The sequence below is a fragment of the Pteronotus mesoamericanus genome, unplaced genomic scaffold (genome assembly GCF_021234165.1).
Source record: "Pteronotus mesoamericanus isolate MK-2021 breed Mesoamerican mustached bat unplaced genomic scaffold, CSHL_Meso_final contig_20, whole genome shotgun sequence".
Classification (NCBI taxonomy): domain Eukaryota; kingdom Metazoa; phylum Chordata; class Mammalia; order Chiroptera; family Mormoopidae; genus Pteronotus; species Pteronotus mesoamericanus.
In genome coordinates this window covers 47876871-47895580 of record NW_026555085.1, presented here as the reverse complement: position 1 = coordinate 47895580, position 18710 = coordinate 47876871, and the positions used below count along the sequence as shown (strand labels likewise).

Here is an 18710-nt window from a genome sequence, read left to right as displayed (position 1 = left end):
CCTAGTTAGGGGATGCATGAGAGACAACCACACATCGATGTTTCTCTCCCTCTCTTTTTCCCTCCCTTCCTCTCTAATAATAAATAAATAAAACCTTTAAAAAATCTATATTTAACAACTTAGCTTTAACTTGCAACAATATACTAAATCTCAGAGAACAAAAAATGAATTTAGGATTGACTGGTTTTTTGGGGGAAAGGGAAAAGAAAGGGGAAAAACTTCACCAAAACATAAAAATCAAAACAAGATATGACATTCCTGATTTTTGTAGCATGATCAAAACAAAATCCCACTGGCAAAAATTTTGACAGTATTACCATTTCCCCCCAAAAGCCATTCTAAATCTTTTCTCATCAAACCATGATCTTTTAAACCACCTAATCTCATCTCTATGAATTTTCTATTATTTATCTGTTAGCTAGCTAACAGATTATTTTTTTAAAGGATTTTATTTATTTATTTTTAGAGAGAGGAGAAGGGAGGGGAGGGAGAGAAACATCAATGTGTGGTTGCTTCCTGTGCACTCCCCAGCGCAGACCTGGTCCACAACCAAGGCATGTGCCTTAACTGGGAATCAAACTGGCGACTCTTTGGTTCACAGGCTGGCACTCAATCCACTGAGCCACACCAGCCAGGGCTCACTAACAGATCTTTTATGTCAATTTCATTTAACAAATCAAGCAGTTTCCTACATCAATTGTATGGGAAATTATGCATGTTTTGTCAGATTTGCTATTTCATATAATATTAAAAAGAAAGCTTCCTTATAAACTACCAACATTTCAGTATTTTAATTTCTAACAAAAAGTTTTATTAAATTTTGATTTTAAAAGTTAATAACACAAAAATAAAATATTTACTATAATGGTACCTGGGTCTGTATTTCCTTAAACTTTTTCATTAGCTCTTTCATTTGTAGCTGACATTTTCCATATTTTACTTGCAACTGTAAGATATGAAAAGATTAAGCATCATTCTAAATTATTTTCTTAGCTTAAATGGCATTTCAAAATATTTAAAATTTTGCAAACCAACCTACTAAAAAGGGTAGATAAGGTCTATTTCTACTAACAGATATTTAGTAAGATTACTGGTTTTTAAAGTTTACCTTAAACAAAGACCAAACAGTATGGTGATTACAAGAGGGAAATGGGGGTGGGGAAGGTAGAAGAAGGTAAAGAGGGAATAAATGGTGACAGAGAGACTTTACTTTGGATGGTGAACATATAATACAATATGCAGATGATGTTTTATAGAATTGTACACTTGAAACTAAAATTTTATTAACAAATGTTACCCCAATAACTTCAATAAAAATTTAAAAGAAAAACAAAGTTGTCCCTACCAATAATGTATTTTGTTCGGTTTCACATTCATTCTCCAAACCTTAAATTCAGAGAAGGTAAAAAGAAATTTCTGACTTAAGCCTTAGGACTTTTTACAGCAGTACATATCATGAAAAGATAAAATGTATCACACTGATTTCCTGCTGAGGTTTTATATATTTAGACACTTAAATATAATCAAGCAAAATTATGACTAAATTTAGATAAGCATTCAGAAAACACTCTTTTAAAAAGCTGATCTGAAGGCAGAAACTGAGTTAAATATTCTTTTAGTCTAAAAGTTACTTCCTAAACACTGAATGTTTGTCCAACAGTAAGCAAATGCCTATAAGGAGCTACAAGGGAAAAATAACCATCCTTAATAATTTTGGCAACCCATACATCATTATATGTTGCCTCCTTTGCAGTTCCTTCTTCAGTAAGAATTTCTTCATATAAATCCAAACAATTTCTGGATGGTACACAGGCTTTGGAAGGACTATCTAAAACAAACAAACAAACAAGAAAGCTTTACATTAAAATATGTATTTCAATGCAAAACTATCATAATTCCAATGTCATTTTTCACAGAAATATAATAATCCTAAAATTTGTATGCAACCACAAAGACTGCAAATAGCAAGAGCAATTCTGAGAAAGAGCAAAGCTAGAGGCATCACAATTTCTGATTTCAAACTACAGGGTCTGGCACAAATAACACCCCGTTTTTATTACAAAATCTTTTATTACAAAATCATAAGCATGTAATTCTGTAACATAACAATATCACACTCAAGCACACTATGACATTTTAGGTGAAATGTTCCAATTAAAACTATAAATTCTTACACCTATGCTATTATCCTACCAACCACACTCAAGCAGGCCTTACTTCTGCTGGACCCTGTATAATACAAACCTCCAGTAATCAAAACTGTATATATTGGCATAAAAATAAACATATAAATCCATGGAACAAAACAGAAAGTCCAGAAATAAATCTACACATATGATCAATTAATTTATGAAAAAGAAACCAAGAATATATAATGGGAAAAGAATAGTATCTTCAACAAATGGCATTTGGAAAACTGTACAACCACATGCAAAAGAATAAAACTGAATTCCAATCTTACACCATATACAAAAATCAACTCAAAATGGATTAAAGACTTGAACGTAAGACCCGATACCATTAATCTCCTAGGAGGAAAGAACACAGACGGTGAAGCCCCTTGACATTGGTCTTAGCAAAGATTTTCTGGATTTGACACCGAAAGCAAGAAAAAAACAAGTGGGACTATATCAAGTTAAAAAGCTTCTGCAGAACAAAGAAAACCATCAACAAAATGAAGAGGCAACCTACCAAATGGGAGAAAATATTTGCAAATTATATATCTGATAAAAAGTTTAATACCCAAAATATATAAAGAATTCACAAAACCCCAAAACAGCAACAAAAAATCTGACTAAAAAAAATAAGCAAAGGAACTGAGTATTTTTCCAGACATACAAATATGGCCAACAGTACATAAAAAAAGGTGCTTGACATTATTAATCATCAATGAAATGCAAATCAAAATCACAATGATGTATCACCTTACATCTGTTAGAACAATTATCATTAAAAAGACAAGAGATAAGAAGTGTTGGCAAGGATGTAGAGAAAGCCTTGTACACTGTTAGTGGGAATGTAAACTGGTAGAGCTACTATGGAAAAGAAAAAATTAAAAATAGAACTATTATATGATCCAGCAATCCCAGTTCTGGGAATATATCAAAAAAGAAATAAAAACAGGATCTTGAAGAGATATCTGCTTTCTACATGTTCACTGCAGCATTATTCACAATAGCCAAGATATAGAAACAACCTAAATGCACAAGAACGGATAAATGGATAAAGGTGTGCGTGTATGTACACACCACAATGCAGTATTATTCAGTCGTGAGAAGGGACATTCTGTCATCTGTGACAATATGGATGGAACTTGAGGGCATTATTCTAAGTGAAATAAGTCAGAAAAAGACATATCCTCTATGATATCACTTACATGTGGAATCTAAAAAAGCCAAATGCACAGAAACAGAGACTAGAATGGTGGTTACCAGGGGCTTGGGGTGGGGGAAAGGAGATGTTGATCAAAGTACAAACTTCCAGGTATAAAATGAGTAAGTTCTGGTGAGCTATTGTACAGCATAGTTATTAGAGTTAATGATGTTGTATTATATAACTGAAAGTTGCTGAGAGAATAGATCTTAATGTTCTCACCACAAAAAACAAAATAGTAATTATGTAATGTGATACAGCTGTTAGCTAACTCTATGGTGGTAATCATTTTGCAATACACAAGTTTATCAAATCAACATATTGTATACCTTAAACAATTTATGTCAATATATCTCAATAAAGGTGAAAAAAAGAAATAGTATGTGTTAAGATTTTGGATGTTGTGTCTATCACAATTCAACTGGCTATACATTTCTCCATCTCCTGCATTTCATCCATATCTATAAAGATTCCAAAGATGAGAGTTGGAAAACCAATTTACCTAAAATGCTTGTGTCAATAGGTACGGTGTGTGGATGATATCTGTTCAAAGCTTTGACAGATTTGATCATGGAAAAGGTTTCCTATTTGCATAGGTCATGAGACTCTGCATATCACTCTTATCGATATATCTGAAAGTGTTTATAGTAATTATCCTTCTCAAAAGCTCTGGTATCATGTAACCTGTGGCAGTATGGGTGGTAATATATGTACAGACAAGACCACCAATTGCATTGGAATGATATGAAGTATTTTTGCACAAGGTCCAGTTAAATCTGAGACCTAGATGAATAACAAACCTGAGTGCCAACTTGTTTTATTGATCAAGCTCTGGGCAAGAAAGTAATTACCTAAGTGTAATCCTTTCAAAAAATGGGCAGATTGTTCAAGAGGTCTAAGTTACCCCTAAAATTAGTAACAAAATAGCCTTGGCTGGTGTGGCTCCCTGATTGAGTACTGGCCTGCAAACCTAAAGGTCTCCGGTTTGATTCCCTTTCACAGTACATGCCTGGGTTATAGACCAGGTCCCCAGTTGGGGGCATGCAAGAGGAAACCAATTGATGTGTCTCTTACACATTGTTATTTCTCTCCCTCTCTCCCTCCCTTCCCCTATAAGAATAAATAAATAAAATTTAAAAATAAAATAAAATTAGTAACAAAATAAACTTTCAATATTGACCAAACAATGGAACTATTTTATTATAGAATTCACATACCAGAAACAGCACTGTCCAACCCAGCATATATATCCAAAGAACCTTCATCATTATTTTTAAGAGGAGACGCTGCAAGAAAGTTAAAAACTAGTTAAAACTGACCTTTTTCACTTAGTAAAGTTTTTCTTTCTTTCTTTTTTAAGATTTTATTTATTTATTTTTAGAGAGAGAGGAGGGAAGGGAAAAAAGAGAAGGACAGAAACATCACATAAGAGAGGAACATCAATCAACTGCCCCTCATACGTGCCCTGACCAGGGACCAAATTTACAACCAGGCATGTGACCTGATCAGGAATCGAACTGGTAACCTTTTGCTCTGCAGGATGACAATGCCCAACCAACTGAGCTACACTGGTCAGGGTCACAGAGTGAAGTTTTTCTATTAGTACTTTGAAGGGCCAGGAAAAGAGACTTTATTAGTCTTGCACCAAAAAAGAATTATTTAAAAGTTTGAACACTCTTATAAACAGGAAGATCTTAACACACAGGTCTGTGACTCTATTACCTCAAATGTATACTTAAAACTTCACTTTCAAAACACACTAACGAAAAGTTTCCAATTCCAGGAATAGCTGAGTAGTTGCTATCAGACCAACATTCCCACAGATAACACCTACAAACCCTAAACAAAATATTAAAAGTTAACTGAAACTCAGACACAGACACAGACAAACAATACTATGGTGGTTACCAGTGGGAAGGAGGGGATGGTAGAGAAAAAATATATACATATTAAAAGTTATCTGCAGTCAAGTGCACTACCACTACACTTATTGTGGCGATCATTTCACAATATACACAAATATCAAATCATTACTGTGTACACCTGAAACAAATGTAATATTATTCGTAAATTATATCTCATTTAAAAAAAAAAAGCTTTCTGAAGAACTAAAGAGCAACCCAAAGCATAACATAACTAAGGGGAGACAGCACCCAAAAAAAGACAACAGCCCTGTGTGAGTTCCCTATCCCCCTTTTATTACCTTTTTTATGCAGAGGAACAGGCTCTACATTATTATGCTGTCATTATATAAGAAAACCATTTTCTTATAAAATACACACTAAAGTATCTGGGAATAAAGGACCATAATTTATGGAACCTAATCTCAAATGAGTCAGGAAGAAATTGTGTGTGTGTTTAAAAAGAGAGTATATCCTGGCTGGTGTAGTGCCAGCCTACAAAGCAAAAGGTTGCTGGTTTGATTCTCCATCAAGGTAGATGCCTGAGTTACGGTCCAGGCCTCCAGTTTCAGGGGCAGGGGCGGGGGCGGGGGCGGGGGGGGGGGGAGCACAAGACGCAACCAATCCATGTTTCTCTCAAACATGGATGTTTCTCTGTCCTTCTCCCTCCCTTCCCCTTGCTCTAAAAACAAATAAATAAAATCTTTAAAAAGAGAGAAGAGAGTACACATACAGTGATAAAGCGACTGGTATAACTAGGTAAAGGGTTCTTTATGTGTTCTTACTCTTGCAACTTTTCTGTAAGCTTGAAATTATTTCCAAACAAATATAAAAAACACAATTATGAAAATATTATAGAAATAAAATTTTCCATGAAATCCTGTTGTGGTATGTGGTGAAAAGGAAAATGCAAAGTAAAATACACAGTGACTGTAACTATAAAAAAATGTATGTATGTAGACAGGAACTTTTGAGAGAGTAATATGTAAAAATAAAAACAGCTATTTGAGATTAATAATGCAGTTCTGTCCTTTAAAATAGTAAGAGTTGTATATAGTAAAAGTTAACCTTTTGTGAATCTATGTAAAAAGTAAAGGTGTTCATTATATTTATTATACTTTTAATTTTTCTGTTGATTTAAAATATTTCAAAGAAAAGTGTCAAAGGAGAAATATATAGCAGCATAATAGTTTGAAACTACATCAGCAAAAAATAATTAAATAATACCAAAAAACAAATTAAATCTACTCAGAGTGGTTATGTTGGCTATATTTTTTGTGAATACTTCCACATCTACAAATATTAACTTTTAAAATGTTTAAGCAAAACAAATTTCTACTAGACATGTTTTACAACACTTTTCATACTGTAACAGAGTAATCATAATTCTAGTCAATAAATATACATTTATAATCTCAAAAAATTTAATGAGGTTGTCACAGTATAACTATAATTAAGACAAAAGAACTACTAAATGTTATATCAGGATCTGAAAGTCCACACATTACTTAAAATATTTCTATTTTATAAGCTTATTTTACTACCAGGTCTTGGTTATCTTTCATAGTAGTTGTTAATTCATTACATTTAAGAGCCAGGTAGTTCAGCTGGTCAGAGCATCATCTTGATACAGCAAGGTTGTGGGTTCGATCCCCAGGCAGGGCCCTCAATCAATGAGGGCATAAATAAGCTGAAAAACAAATCAATGTTTCTCTCACTCTCTCCCTTCCTCTCACTCTAAAATCAATCAATGATTTTTTTTTTTTAAGAGGCTTGTAAGCATACAATTATAAAAAGGTTCACATTTACTGGGCACTTCCTATTTGCCAGGCACTTCATTGTATTAATTCATCTATCTGTGAGAAGTTGATAATGACAGTGTTTTCAATGAGAATAGGTAAATGATTTTGTAATTAAATTTAGAAAGACAATGAAAATGAGCTCTTACCAGAGAAGACATCAAATAAACTTGTTCCATCACCATTGTCATCATCTGCTGCCATGATCCTATTTCCTTTTGATAGCTGCCATCTAAAATATTAAAAATAAAGATTTTCCACTGTTAAAAACCAATCTCACAATTCAAAGAATAAACCTAGCTTTAAGTTAAAAAGTAACTGTCAGCCCTGACCGGTGTGGCTAAGTTGGTTGGGTGTCATCTTGCAAAGCAAAAAAGTTCACTGGTTGGTTTCCCTGTCAGGGCATATGCCTAGGTTGTGGGTTCAGTCCCTGGGCCCCCGTCCCTGCTCAGGGTGCACATGAGGGGCAATTGATCAATTGATGTTTCTTTCACACATTAATGTTTCCCTCCCTCTCTAAAAATATATAAATAAAAATTTTTTAAAAAATTTAAAAGCAACTTTCAAATTTGGACACACTAAATGAGTTCACTTTAATGCTTACTTCAACAACACATATACTAAAAAATTGGAATGAATGAGTTCACTCTCGATCATTACAAAAAAAGGAATTCTAACATTTTCCAAAAGCTAAAACTATAAAACAAAAATATTAATCTTGATAATATGGTTAGGCCATGTCACAAGGTAAATGATACTAATTTTAAAAAAATAAAGCAAAATACAAATTAATGTTTAGAGTAAAATAAGCCATCTATCATACCAAATAAGTACAACTCTATGGTGAATTTTTGTGAGTCCTCTTAGCAAACCATCAAACCTGGGGGTGGTCTTGGGGACGCCAGACATACATGTTTTCACCAGTAAGACAGTAAAAAAGGCAAAAAGCAGTTTGATACTATGCTAACATGTGGGAAAACAGGTGTTCTCATACATCACTAAAGTATATACTGGTACAAGCTCTATGGAGGTACTTTGATCATAGTTATCAAGTTTTTAAATGCAGATACTCTTTGACCTAACCATTTCATATCTAATAATTTGTCTGACAGATATACAAGCACACAGTTACAAAAATGATATGTACAAAAAATTTTTTTTAATTTTATTTATTTTTTTAGAAGGGAAGGGAAGGAAAAAGAGAAATATCAATGGGAAAGAGAAACATTGATGCAAGTAAGAAACAGATCAGCTGCCGCTGGCACTTGTCCTGACCATGACTGAACCCCAACCAGTGCCCTGACTGGGAATCAAACCCTGGGGACGGTTCACTTTGCAAGGTGACACCCAACCGAGAACCACATCAGTGAGAGCTGTAGAAAAATATTTAATTAAGTGCTGTTTGCAGTGGCAAGAGTGAAAGCAGCATAAGAATCCAACATAGTAAAAAAAACAAAAACAGAAACAAAAAACCTGACTTATCTGACATCCTTCATTCTGCCAGTTACACTTGATGAATGCCGCCTATGATCAATGAACTATGGCCACTGTGGCTCCTTGAGGTCATTAAGGGTAACCGTGCCTACACACTTCTGCTCCTACCAATTGAGATATACACTCACCGAAAGCTAGGTGCATTTATTACCAAATCCAATTACGTTTGTTTCCTTATTTTTCTAATAATAGTATGATGAAACATTACATTGCCAAAGGGAGTTATTTTTCCAATGAAAACTAGGATGAATGTTTTGGAAAAACTCAAAGGTCAATAGCAAGACACATACACAAATTGCTTGTCAAATCAAGCAAGGATGAGAAAACCCAAAAGAGTGAAAGAGAAAATTTAGTCTACACTGATTGACAAGTATTTTACTCCACTTTAATGAAAAAAGTGCTGGAAACCATAAGCAATGTCATTGGTGTGTTTTATGCAAGAAAGAAGCCAGAACTCTAATCCTTGGGTTTATACTGGCGGGGGCGGGGGGGGCGCAGGGGAGGTGATGGTTCTACCACAAGAGATACAATTTATGTTATTCCTTTAAATAAAATTGAAGTATATAACGTTTTTTCTTCATTCCCTAGTTTCCCCATTCAAACATTTTTCCAATTAGCCGATTTAATTAACCCTGTAATAATATAAACTGGGCAATAATTAAATGGCACAATGACATCTGGCAAATATAACTGATTCTTAGTAAAACAAGAACTCAACTGGAGCAGAAATTCAGAGGCTTCCTAATAGCAATAATCTACTGCTAGCTGAAAGCAATCAATCATATGGAGAAGTAACATTTTACAGCATGAAGATCAGTTAATCAAATGATTTGGTTAAAAAGAGATCAAACCTATCAGTTTTCACTGCATATTATTTCACAGTTTTAGTTTTTACTGTTGGCAAGTAATAGTCTAAAAAAAAAATTCTACTTGATCTAGTAGGTTAAAAGTAGGGGAAAAAATACAAGAGATTGATGAATCCTGAGTCTTTTGTCTTCATCTGTCTTAAATTTTTCTCTAATTGTTTATGATTGTCTTGTCACCTTAATCTCTAGCCCCCCCCCAAAGAAGCTCTTTTTTAAAATTACTTATAAATTTGAGAAAGTGACTGCTCATTTCTTAGTCCTATCATATGTTGCATGAAGTTTTTCAAAATTATTCCTAAGAATAATACATATAGTAATATAAAGTAGTCAAAAGAAGTTACATATGTAGTTTCTCACTGTGTACATATAGAAAGTTAAAGAAACCAAGGCAGTTATCATGGCTGTTACGTTGTACCTTTGAAGAATACCTGAAGTAATTGGTTATATAATTCAAAACAAACGAAAAGCAAACAAACTCAAAGGGCATGTGATGTGAAAGACTTTACTAGAATACCCTTTCATCAGCAGGTATGGGATATGAAATTCTAAAAAAACAGGTTTGAGGACAGTCTGACAACTGAAAAGATGTCCACTACAAAAGGGTCATGGCTCTCAATTCCAAATCCACCCTCTGAGATAATGGAAGTGGGCCTACTAAATATTCCTCCTTTACTAACCAGTAACTACCACTCAGATCAAGAAACAGATCATTATCTGCACCCTAAAGTACTCCTCTAGAGAGCAGGATTCTGAGTTAGAAACACTGGTCTAAAGAAATGAAAAGATTGATGTACAGCATGAACTACAAAGACAAAAGTGTAGAAAAAGAAACAGGAGGGAGGCCACTGTGAGTCCACATAATGAGACTTAACAAGATGAAGACGGAGAGACTGAGAAGAATATTTACATGAGGCATAATAATGGAAGAGAGCAAACAGGGTAAATGTCTGGTATGGGAAGTGTGACCAACCATCTCCTGTCTCAATTCACTCTCAAGCTATAAGCTTCCATTCTCTCCATGTTCACTTGCAAATAGTCACAAACTCTTAGTGATTTTATTTTTAAATCTCTCAAATATAATGTCTCCTTTCCACTCACTGTCATTGTTCCAGTTTGATATAATTATTTCACTTAAATTATTATAAGTCTCCTAACTAGTTTACACACTACCATTATCTTTTTCCTCTTACCATTTTCTACAGTGAAGCCAAAACTATTCCTGTTTTTCTTTAGCCTGTGTTTCACTCCCAGATCAGAAATCTCCAAGAGCTACCCAAAATAACATTATTGAGTTAAGCTTTCCTAGCACAGAACCCAACACCTTTTCCAGAAATATTTATCACTACTTTTCTCACACTGCTCCCCTTACCTACCACATTCAGCTACACTACTGATTCAGTACCACCACAGCACGTTATCTATAATGCAAGTCTGCACATACATCACTGAGAAATAGAGAAGTGAAGTCAGTGTAATAGAGAAATTGTGTTGGTTCAGACAGGGTTCTTTCCAGGACGTTAAAGTTTTGCACCATTAATTAAATGCAGCAAAACCTGAAGGAATCTAGACCTTTATATGATGGTGCCCTTACCCTAGATGCCCATTACTCCCTTATCGCAGTGTAACAGCAGGCTTTGTCTTGCAAGGGCTTAAGCATGGTTTTCCTCAATCTGTTCTGAGGGAGTGAGGGGGTAAGGGACCCCAACACAAGGCAATGAGCCAGAGCCATTCCATCTGCCATCTCAATATTTCACATAAAATCTGCAATTTCTTCTACATCCACAACCTTTGATGTTTATATCCATCTGTTCTTGTCTCCACAAATCTACAGCCTCAATCCTTCTTTATTATACCTTTCATTATGCTATCTTCAGAGTTACATTGGGGCTTCCAGTCAAGATGGCGGTGTAAGAAAAGGCAGTACTCACCTCCTCCCACAACCACATCAAAATTATAACTAAACTATAGAACGAACATCAATCAGAACCACTTCAATCTAGCAGAATGGAAGTCCTACAAGTAAGGATATAAAGAAGCCACATAGAGACCGGTAGGAGGGACAGAGAGAAGCAAGAGTTAGCTCCCTCACCCATGTGTGGCAGACAAAAATTGGGAGGGACATCTCAGCTGCAGAGGTTCCCCCTCAGGAACAAGGAGTCTCAGCCCCACACCAGGCTCCGCTGTCCAGGGTTCCATTCCAGAAAAAGAAGTCTCCATAACTCCTGGCTGTAAAAGCCAGTAAGGACTGTGGCTGAGGGAGACGTAGGGCTTATGTAGTCCCAGGCAGTTACTCTTAAAAAGGCCTGCACACAGGTTTATTTGGACTCACTTGTTCTGAGTTCCAGTACCGGGGCAGCAGCTCAAAGGCATTAGGGACACATGAGGAGGAAGTGAACTGTCTGGCATCAGAGTAAGAGTTGGAGTGGCACCTTTCTCCCAGACAGAAGGGCTAGCGGAAGCCATTGTTCCTTTTCTGAGCCTCTCCCACACAGCCAGCAGGTAGGTACCACATATGGTCTCTATTAATCTGGCTCACACTGCCCTGCCCTGGTGATTCCCAGAGACCCTGCCCCACCCAACTTTGTGGGCACACCCAAGCTGTTTCCAGTGGTTTATCCGTATGCATGGCCTGTCTTGGCTCATCCTTCAGACAAGAATTATCTGGCCAGGCCCGGCACTAGCAGTGGCCGACCTTTGTTCATAGCTTGGCCTCTCCCGGATACCTCCAAGCCCAACACAAGCAGCATCCACTGTGCAGTTCACTTGTGGCTCATGCTGGGTGGTCCCAAGCAGAGCACAGGAGGTTGCTGACCTTGGCCTTCATGTCCTGGGATGCCCCAGAGCCAGCATACCTGCTGGCCAGCTTCAAACCACATTAAAGCACCATCCAACCACCTCCACAAGCGACATACTCAAGGGGCAGATACAGCGGGTATCAGAGCCCTGCTGAAGTCAGTCCTGCTCCACAGGGTGGGCCTCTCCACAGCTGATCCTCCACAGTGGTTGCAGCCAGTCCTTGAAGCCAATCAAACTGGGGATAAATCCCTCCCACTGATGTGCCAACAGCAGTCAAGACTCGACTACAACAGGAGAGGGTACACAGCCCACAAGCTGGTGGCGAGGAGGGATACACCTGAAATGCCCAGCTGGGGTAAACCGGGAGGCTGTGCCACTGGACTCTACAGGACACTGACAACATTAGGTCACACTACCAAGCCCAGGGGACATAGCAACTCTGCCTACTATATAGAAACAAACCCAGGGAGGCTCCCAAAATGAGGAGACAAAGACACATGTCCCAAATCAAAGAACTCAAGAAAAAGAACTAAACAAAATGGAGACAAGAAATCTACTAAATGCAGAGTTCAAAACACTGGTTATAAGAATGCTCAATGAACTTGGGGAAGAGTAGATAAACTTAGAGAAAACTTACAACAGCATAAAATAGGAAGATGGAAACAAACAAACAAAAAGAACCAGATGGAAATAAAGGATACGCTGACATGAAAAATAATTTACAGAGAATCACATTAGGGTAGATGAAGCTGAGAATCCAATCAGCTTGTGATTACATTTTTTGTGGTACTCCTGAAGAAATGGCCATCTCACCCATTGGACTATAAATTCCATGAAGACTAGGACAGACTCTGTTCTATTCACCACTCCATCCCCAGCTCTCAGCACACACGGCCTGGCCGGTTGGTAGTTTTAAAAATAAAAGAAAAAGCCCTGGCTGGTGTGGTTCAGTGGACTGAGCTCTGGCCTGCGAAATAAAAGGTCTCTGGTTTGATTTCCAGTCAGGGCACATGCCTGGGTTGCAGGCCAAGTCCCCAGCAAGGAGCATGTGAAAGGCTACCACACATTGATGTTTTTCTTCCTCTTTTTCTCCCTACCTTCCTCTCTCTCTAAAAATAAATAAGTAAAATCTTTTAAAAAGTTGAATTAATGCAATTCCCAGTTTATTAAAAGACAACTCCGAGGTTCCTAATGTTGATAACAAAGTACTCATACTTTTAACTGAAATGGAGAACCAAAGAAGACATGTTGAACTATCTGTACGACATCCAGGTTAAGATGTCTCATACAATAGCTGAAAACTGTAGGATATAGTACAGAGACAGGACATAACTGGTACAGTTGAGATTACTCTTGGAATCACAAAGGCCAATGATTGTCCTAGAAAGGAAGGGAGGAAAAGAGGAGGAAGGACTATGTATCAGAATCTCCTGGGAGGAGGAAGAGGGGCTTTTGCACATTTGTTCTCACCTTGCCCCAATTGAGGATCTCAATATATAATGACAATTGCTACTGACGGGAATGTTATACATATGAAAATTGTAGAAGCAACATCTTAAACACTGAGAAATGTGATGGAAGAAAAGAGTTGCAGGCTCACTCAATCTTTTGAGAAACAATTCCAATAAATTCAGATGTGAAGGTGATGCAGAAGAGAGAAGGATCACCTAGTGTTTTGTGATACAATGTGTTAAAAAGAGTCTAAAGGAAGTTTTCTTTTAAAGAAAAATTGAGAGAATGAAATAAGCATTTGTAGAGGAAAACAGGAAAAAGCCAAAGGAGACAGAGTGGGAAAGACTAAATCTAACACAGCAAGATCCCTGAAGAATATTCAAGAGAAAAATAACAACAAACACTATGTACACTGAACACTATGTGCCAGACACTGATCTAAATATTCTAAATATATTGTTAAATTACTTTAAATCCTCCACAAGTCCTTTGATATATACTATTCTTTTTCCCTTACAGATTAGTAAACAGATACAGATGATTAAGAAACATACTCCAAAGTCAAACAGCTGGTAAGTGGCAAATAAGGGATTGGATCCTAGCTTTGTCTGCAAAGCCAGATGACAAAAATCAAGAATAGTCCTTAGAGAACAGAGCATATTTTTTTTTCAAAACGGAGCCACCTAGTTGTAAAATGGCAATAAACGCTAGACGATAACCGTAGTAGCAAAGGAGGGAATTCATGCCCTAAATGTCTCTGTCCCCTTCCAAAGAGGCGCTGAAATGGGGAAGGGGCTTTGAGAGGTGAAAGGTTTGGAGGTGGAGCTGTAAAGAGTGGAAAGGACCAGAAAAGAACCTAAGAAAGATTACAGAAGAATCAGAGCCAACTTGATCCCTGAAGCACAGGAGAGCAAGAAACTTCTCTGGGCCAAAACAGTCTCGGAAAGAACCAACACCAATGATCACCTGACATTTAGGAAAACCCATTCCTCCAAAGAATCCTTCAGAAAGCCTTTAAGAACACCTTCCAAGACGTGACTGTTTTGAGGGGTTGGGGGAGGGGCGGAAAGAGCAATTCCTACGTGTGCTCGCCCCCAGCACCGCCTGGACCCTCTCCAGGGACCAAAGGGACAGAATGCGAGCCAAGACCTAGAAGTCGCAACCGAGGGCGATGGGAACCCGGCTACCTGCGGGCCCCGGACATCAGGCGCGCCCAGCCCTCACCGACTCCGACGCTCTCTTCGACTCCCTGGCTCCCCGGACGCCGCCGGCCTCCTCTCAAGGCACTACCTCGCCATGCAGCCTCTTCCTAAGCAGCCCCGTTCGGACCAGACTCTGGCAGCAACTTACGCACCCTGTCCAACCCAAGACAGCCCGGAATCCTTTCGGCACAGCGAGGTCTCCCTAGCATCTCTGCCAATGCCAGAGCGCAGCCAGGACGCGGAGGCGGGACTGAGCGTTCCTGACCAATCAGACTAGACGTAAGGCACGTTCCGGCGCACATAACTAGTTCCCGCCTTCGGCAGGGGGGAAAAAAAAAAAACCCGCGGTTGGCGCGAAACTCCAGTAGCCTTCGATGTAAGCCTATGGGAAAGAGGCGGGGCCTGAGCGGGCGGGGAAGGAAACAGAGTGGAGTTTCACTGCGGAAGGGGTGGGACTTCAACTAAGGTAGGGGCGGGGTCTGGGAAAAGCCCTTAATGAAAGGGAAAGTAACCTCTGAGAAGGCTTTGTGGTTTATTTAGTCCTTCATTCCATAAATTCTATTGAGTATTCACCACGTGCTAGACAGGGTACTGGACGCTGGCTGGATAACGGTGAATTAGCTGTTTCTTGCCCTCAGATACTGTGCTGGGTGAGAGGCAAACAACTTAGCCCAGGGTGTTGAGAGTTTTGAGGAGGGGATACCAGTCCAGAGGCGGTAGGTGGGGGTGGGGATGGAGAAAAGGAGAGCTTTTTAGAGGGCAGAACTCCTGAATAGTCTGATAGAACCTGCAGGAACCGGAGGTGCCTGTAGGGTGCAGCCTTAGGAGGCGGAGCCTGCGCCCTTGGCTTGAGGAAGTAAAACAAAAACAACTTTCTCTGCTACTTCACCTAGAGATCTTGATCCCTAGCCATTTCCTCTGATTTGTCCGTTATAGCAACTTGCAACTGTCATATCCACTTATTACATATTTACTTTTTCTATTTATTTATTTTTACAGAGAGGGGAAGGGGGGAGAAAGAGAGAGAGAGAAACGTTGCGGCGATGTGGGAGGCAAACATCCGTTGCCTCTCGCAGGCCTCCAACCTAAACCCGAGCCTGCTACGCAGGTATATGCTCTGACAGGGAATCGAACATTCAACCTTTCCCTTTGCCGGAAGATGCCCAACCTAGTGAGCCACACCAGTCAGGACATTTTGCTTTAAATTTTTATTTATTGATTTTAGAGAAGGGGGTAAGGGAGAGGGTAAGAGGAACACTGATTTCCTGTTACACTTATCTTTTTTACACATTTTATTTTATAGTTGTTCTATTACAGTTGTCCCAATTTTTCCCCATTGCTCTCCACTGCCTCTACCCACCTGCGTCCCTGAATCCCCACACTTTTGTCCATGTCCATGGATCATTTATACATGTTCCTTGACTAAACCCTTCCCATTCTTTCTCTCCTTTTCCCCCTTTCCCTTCCCTTCTGGCCCACTTATTTTTGCATTCATTCGTTGCTTCTTGTATGTGCCGTGACCAGAGATTGAACCCAAAACCTTGGTGTGTCTGGGGGATGCTCTAACCAAATGAGCTAACCTGGTAGGACTCAACTTGTTACATATATATACATTTTTGAAATGTCCCCCTTTAGGGAGAATGTGTTTTGGGAGAACACTGGCTTGCTAGGTTATCCCCCAGCCAGCTTAGCTTCTAAAAAGGTTAAACACAGGCTTTCCAGATAATGGAGACTGGGAAAGAGTAAAGTGTTTCGATCACGAGGCATTCATTGTTGCTGGAGCAGAAAGGCTGGAGAGGGATGCAGAAGTCAGACCTTGAACAGCCATATATAAATCAAAGAGCTTGGAATTTACATTTAGGTGATGAGCCATAGGGACCACTGAAGGATTTTAAGCTTGAGATTGTGATAATCTGATTTGTATTATTAAGATCCTTAGGCCTTGAGAAGGGGGGATCCTGAAATGCTCTTGTGGTGATCCAGGCAACAGAAAATGGGGATCTCAATGAAATGGTAGGTAAAAAAGGGGATAGATTTTAGAATATTTAGCAGATAAAATCAGCAAAGCTTAGCAATTGATTGAATGTTGGCTTTCAGGATAACATTCATAAAAAAATATATATTGAGGACATAGCATATATACTTCAAAAATAAGTAAAAGTTTCTCCGAAAATTACCTTCCAGAAAAGAGTGACCTTATTGAAGTCATAACAAAGTTTCTCATTTTACTGATACACTCTTAAATACTCTACATTGTGGATGAAAAAGGGCCCACATAATAAATCTGACAAGCTCATGGGAGGCCTACATGGCTGCCTTATGAACTCAGAGACCTAAAGTAACCACATAGGATGGTCTGAAATTAAAACTTTCTAACTAAAAGCAGTTTATAGCAGGTAGTCATGTCCTAGGCCAGTATTTTTCCCTGACAAAGGTCAACCTCCTTAACTAAGCCTGTCTGTTGTCTTTTTGCATCTAAGATGATATACTTGATAACATACCTTTGGAATATCAAAGTAGTTTTTTTCCCACCCCCCCTCACCCCTCAAAACACAACCACTGCACCAGAGGCCACAAATTCCCCTCATTGTTAATATCATCATGTTAAATGTTAACTATTTTATACCCACAAAGGTGATAGATTAGGGAGGTGAAAGAAAGCAAAGTGGAGGAAAATCTCTGGGACTGGATAAAAAGTAAAACAAATAGGCACATAATTCCTATACTGTTATGTGAATTGGAAATGTCAACATGAACCTATGATTTTTTTTTCAATTTGAAAACAGCCACTATTTATTAATTTACCAGATTATAAAAATAATCATGGAAGATAACTTAATTTGTTCTTCTAATAAACCTGTTGAGCTGGCCTTCCCTGTGGCCAGCATCTCCACCTTCTACAAAATGGGTGGTCCTTTTTTATTCATTCCACCTCATGAAGAAGGTAATTTGAAGAGCTACAGGAAGTTTTTGTTTCTTTTAAGCGTTTTCCAACTGCGTAGATCTCATGAATCAGATCCTCCATGCAGACAATGCCGTAATAATCAAGAGAGAGCAACTGTGCATTTGCCTGTCAAGGCAATTGACTTTTTGTTGATTTTGCCATAACCACACTTGGAGATCAATTCATTTACTGATTTCAGCTTTAGGTACCCCCATTGCAATATATGGTTCCACAGTACTCTGTTGTGTTTGTTTAACCAAAGTGCCACTGAAGATCTGGCAAAGGTGAAGAAGCTACAACACCTTTTGGACCTTTGGGCTCACCCCATTGATACTTTTGATTCTGATGACAAATGACAATTTGGATTCTGTGGGTACATAGAAATTGTCAGCTTTTCTTACCATCCTAGTCATTTGAATGCCAGTTCTATACTTCTGCCTATATTCTTTGTGATAGTGCTTAGCTTTTTTTTATGGTTAAGTTACCTTCTTGCCTTTTGAAGCATATTTTGGACAAACTTCTTTTTCAGGCGCTTGGTCTTTAGCTCTGTGAAATTCCTTCACTTCTTAAGGGCCTCTGGCACAACAGGAACATTCTTCTTCTCTTCTCCACCCTCATGGTTCCAGCCAGAAAAGAGGTTGAGCTCATGATTTTAAATAAATATGTATTCTGTCCTGGCTGATGTGGCTCAGTGGATTGAGCACCAACCTGCAAACCAAAGGGGCATTGGTTCGATTCCCAGTCAGGGCACATGCCTAAGTTGTGGGGCAGGTACCCGGTGTGGGGTCACACAAGAGGCAACCACACATTGATGTTTCTCTCCTTCTCTTTCTCCCTCCCTTCCCCTCTGTCTAAAAATAAGCAAATAAGGTCTTTATTAAAAA

The 18710-nt window shown here is 38.4% G+C and overlaps 1 protein-coding gene and 1 pseudogene across 5 annotated transcripts in view; both read right to left on the bottom strand.

Annotated features, from left to right (window-relative positions):
- Positions 1-15095, bottom strand: part of CASP8AP2 (caspase 8 associated protein 2) — a 29317-nt gene extending 14222 nt beyond the window's left edge. For 2 of the 5 annotated variants that reach the window (XM_054569715.1, XM_054569714.1), the window contains exons 1-5: positions 15035-15095; positions 7222-7304; positions 4590-4658; positions 1728-1828; positions 872-946 (exon numbers count right to left, since the gene is read on the bottom strand). In XM_054569715.1, coding sequence (XP_054425690.1) covers positions 872-946; positions 1728-1828; positions 4590-4658; positions 7222-7276 — 300 coding nt within the window. In that variant the 5' untranslated portion in view covers positions 7277-7304; positions 15035-15095. Of the gene's footprint in view, positions 1-871; positions 947-1727; positions 1829-4589; positions 4659-7221; positions 7305-11521; positions 11626-14904 lie in introns of those variants that run through there. The other 3 variants (XM_054569717.1, XM_054569718.1, XM_054569716.1) reach the window with 2 other exon arrangements.
- A 2622-nt stretch (positions 15096-17717) lies between these two features.
- Positions 17718-18436, bottom strand: LOC129067141 (60S ribosomal protein L7-like; annotated as a pseudogene).
- Between the last annotated feature and the right edge of the window lie 274 nt (positions 18437-18710).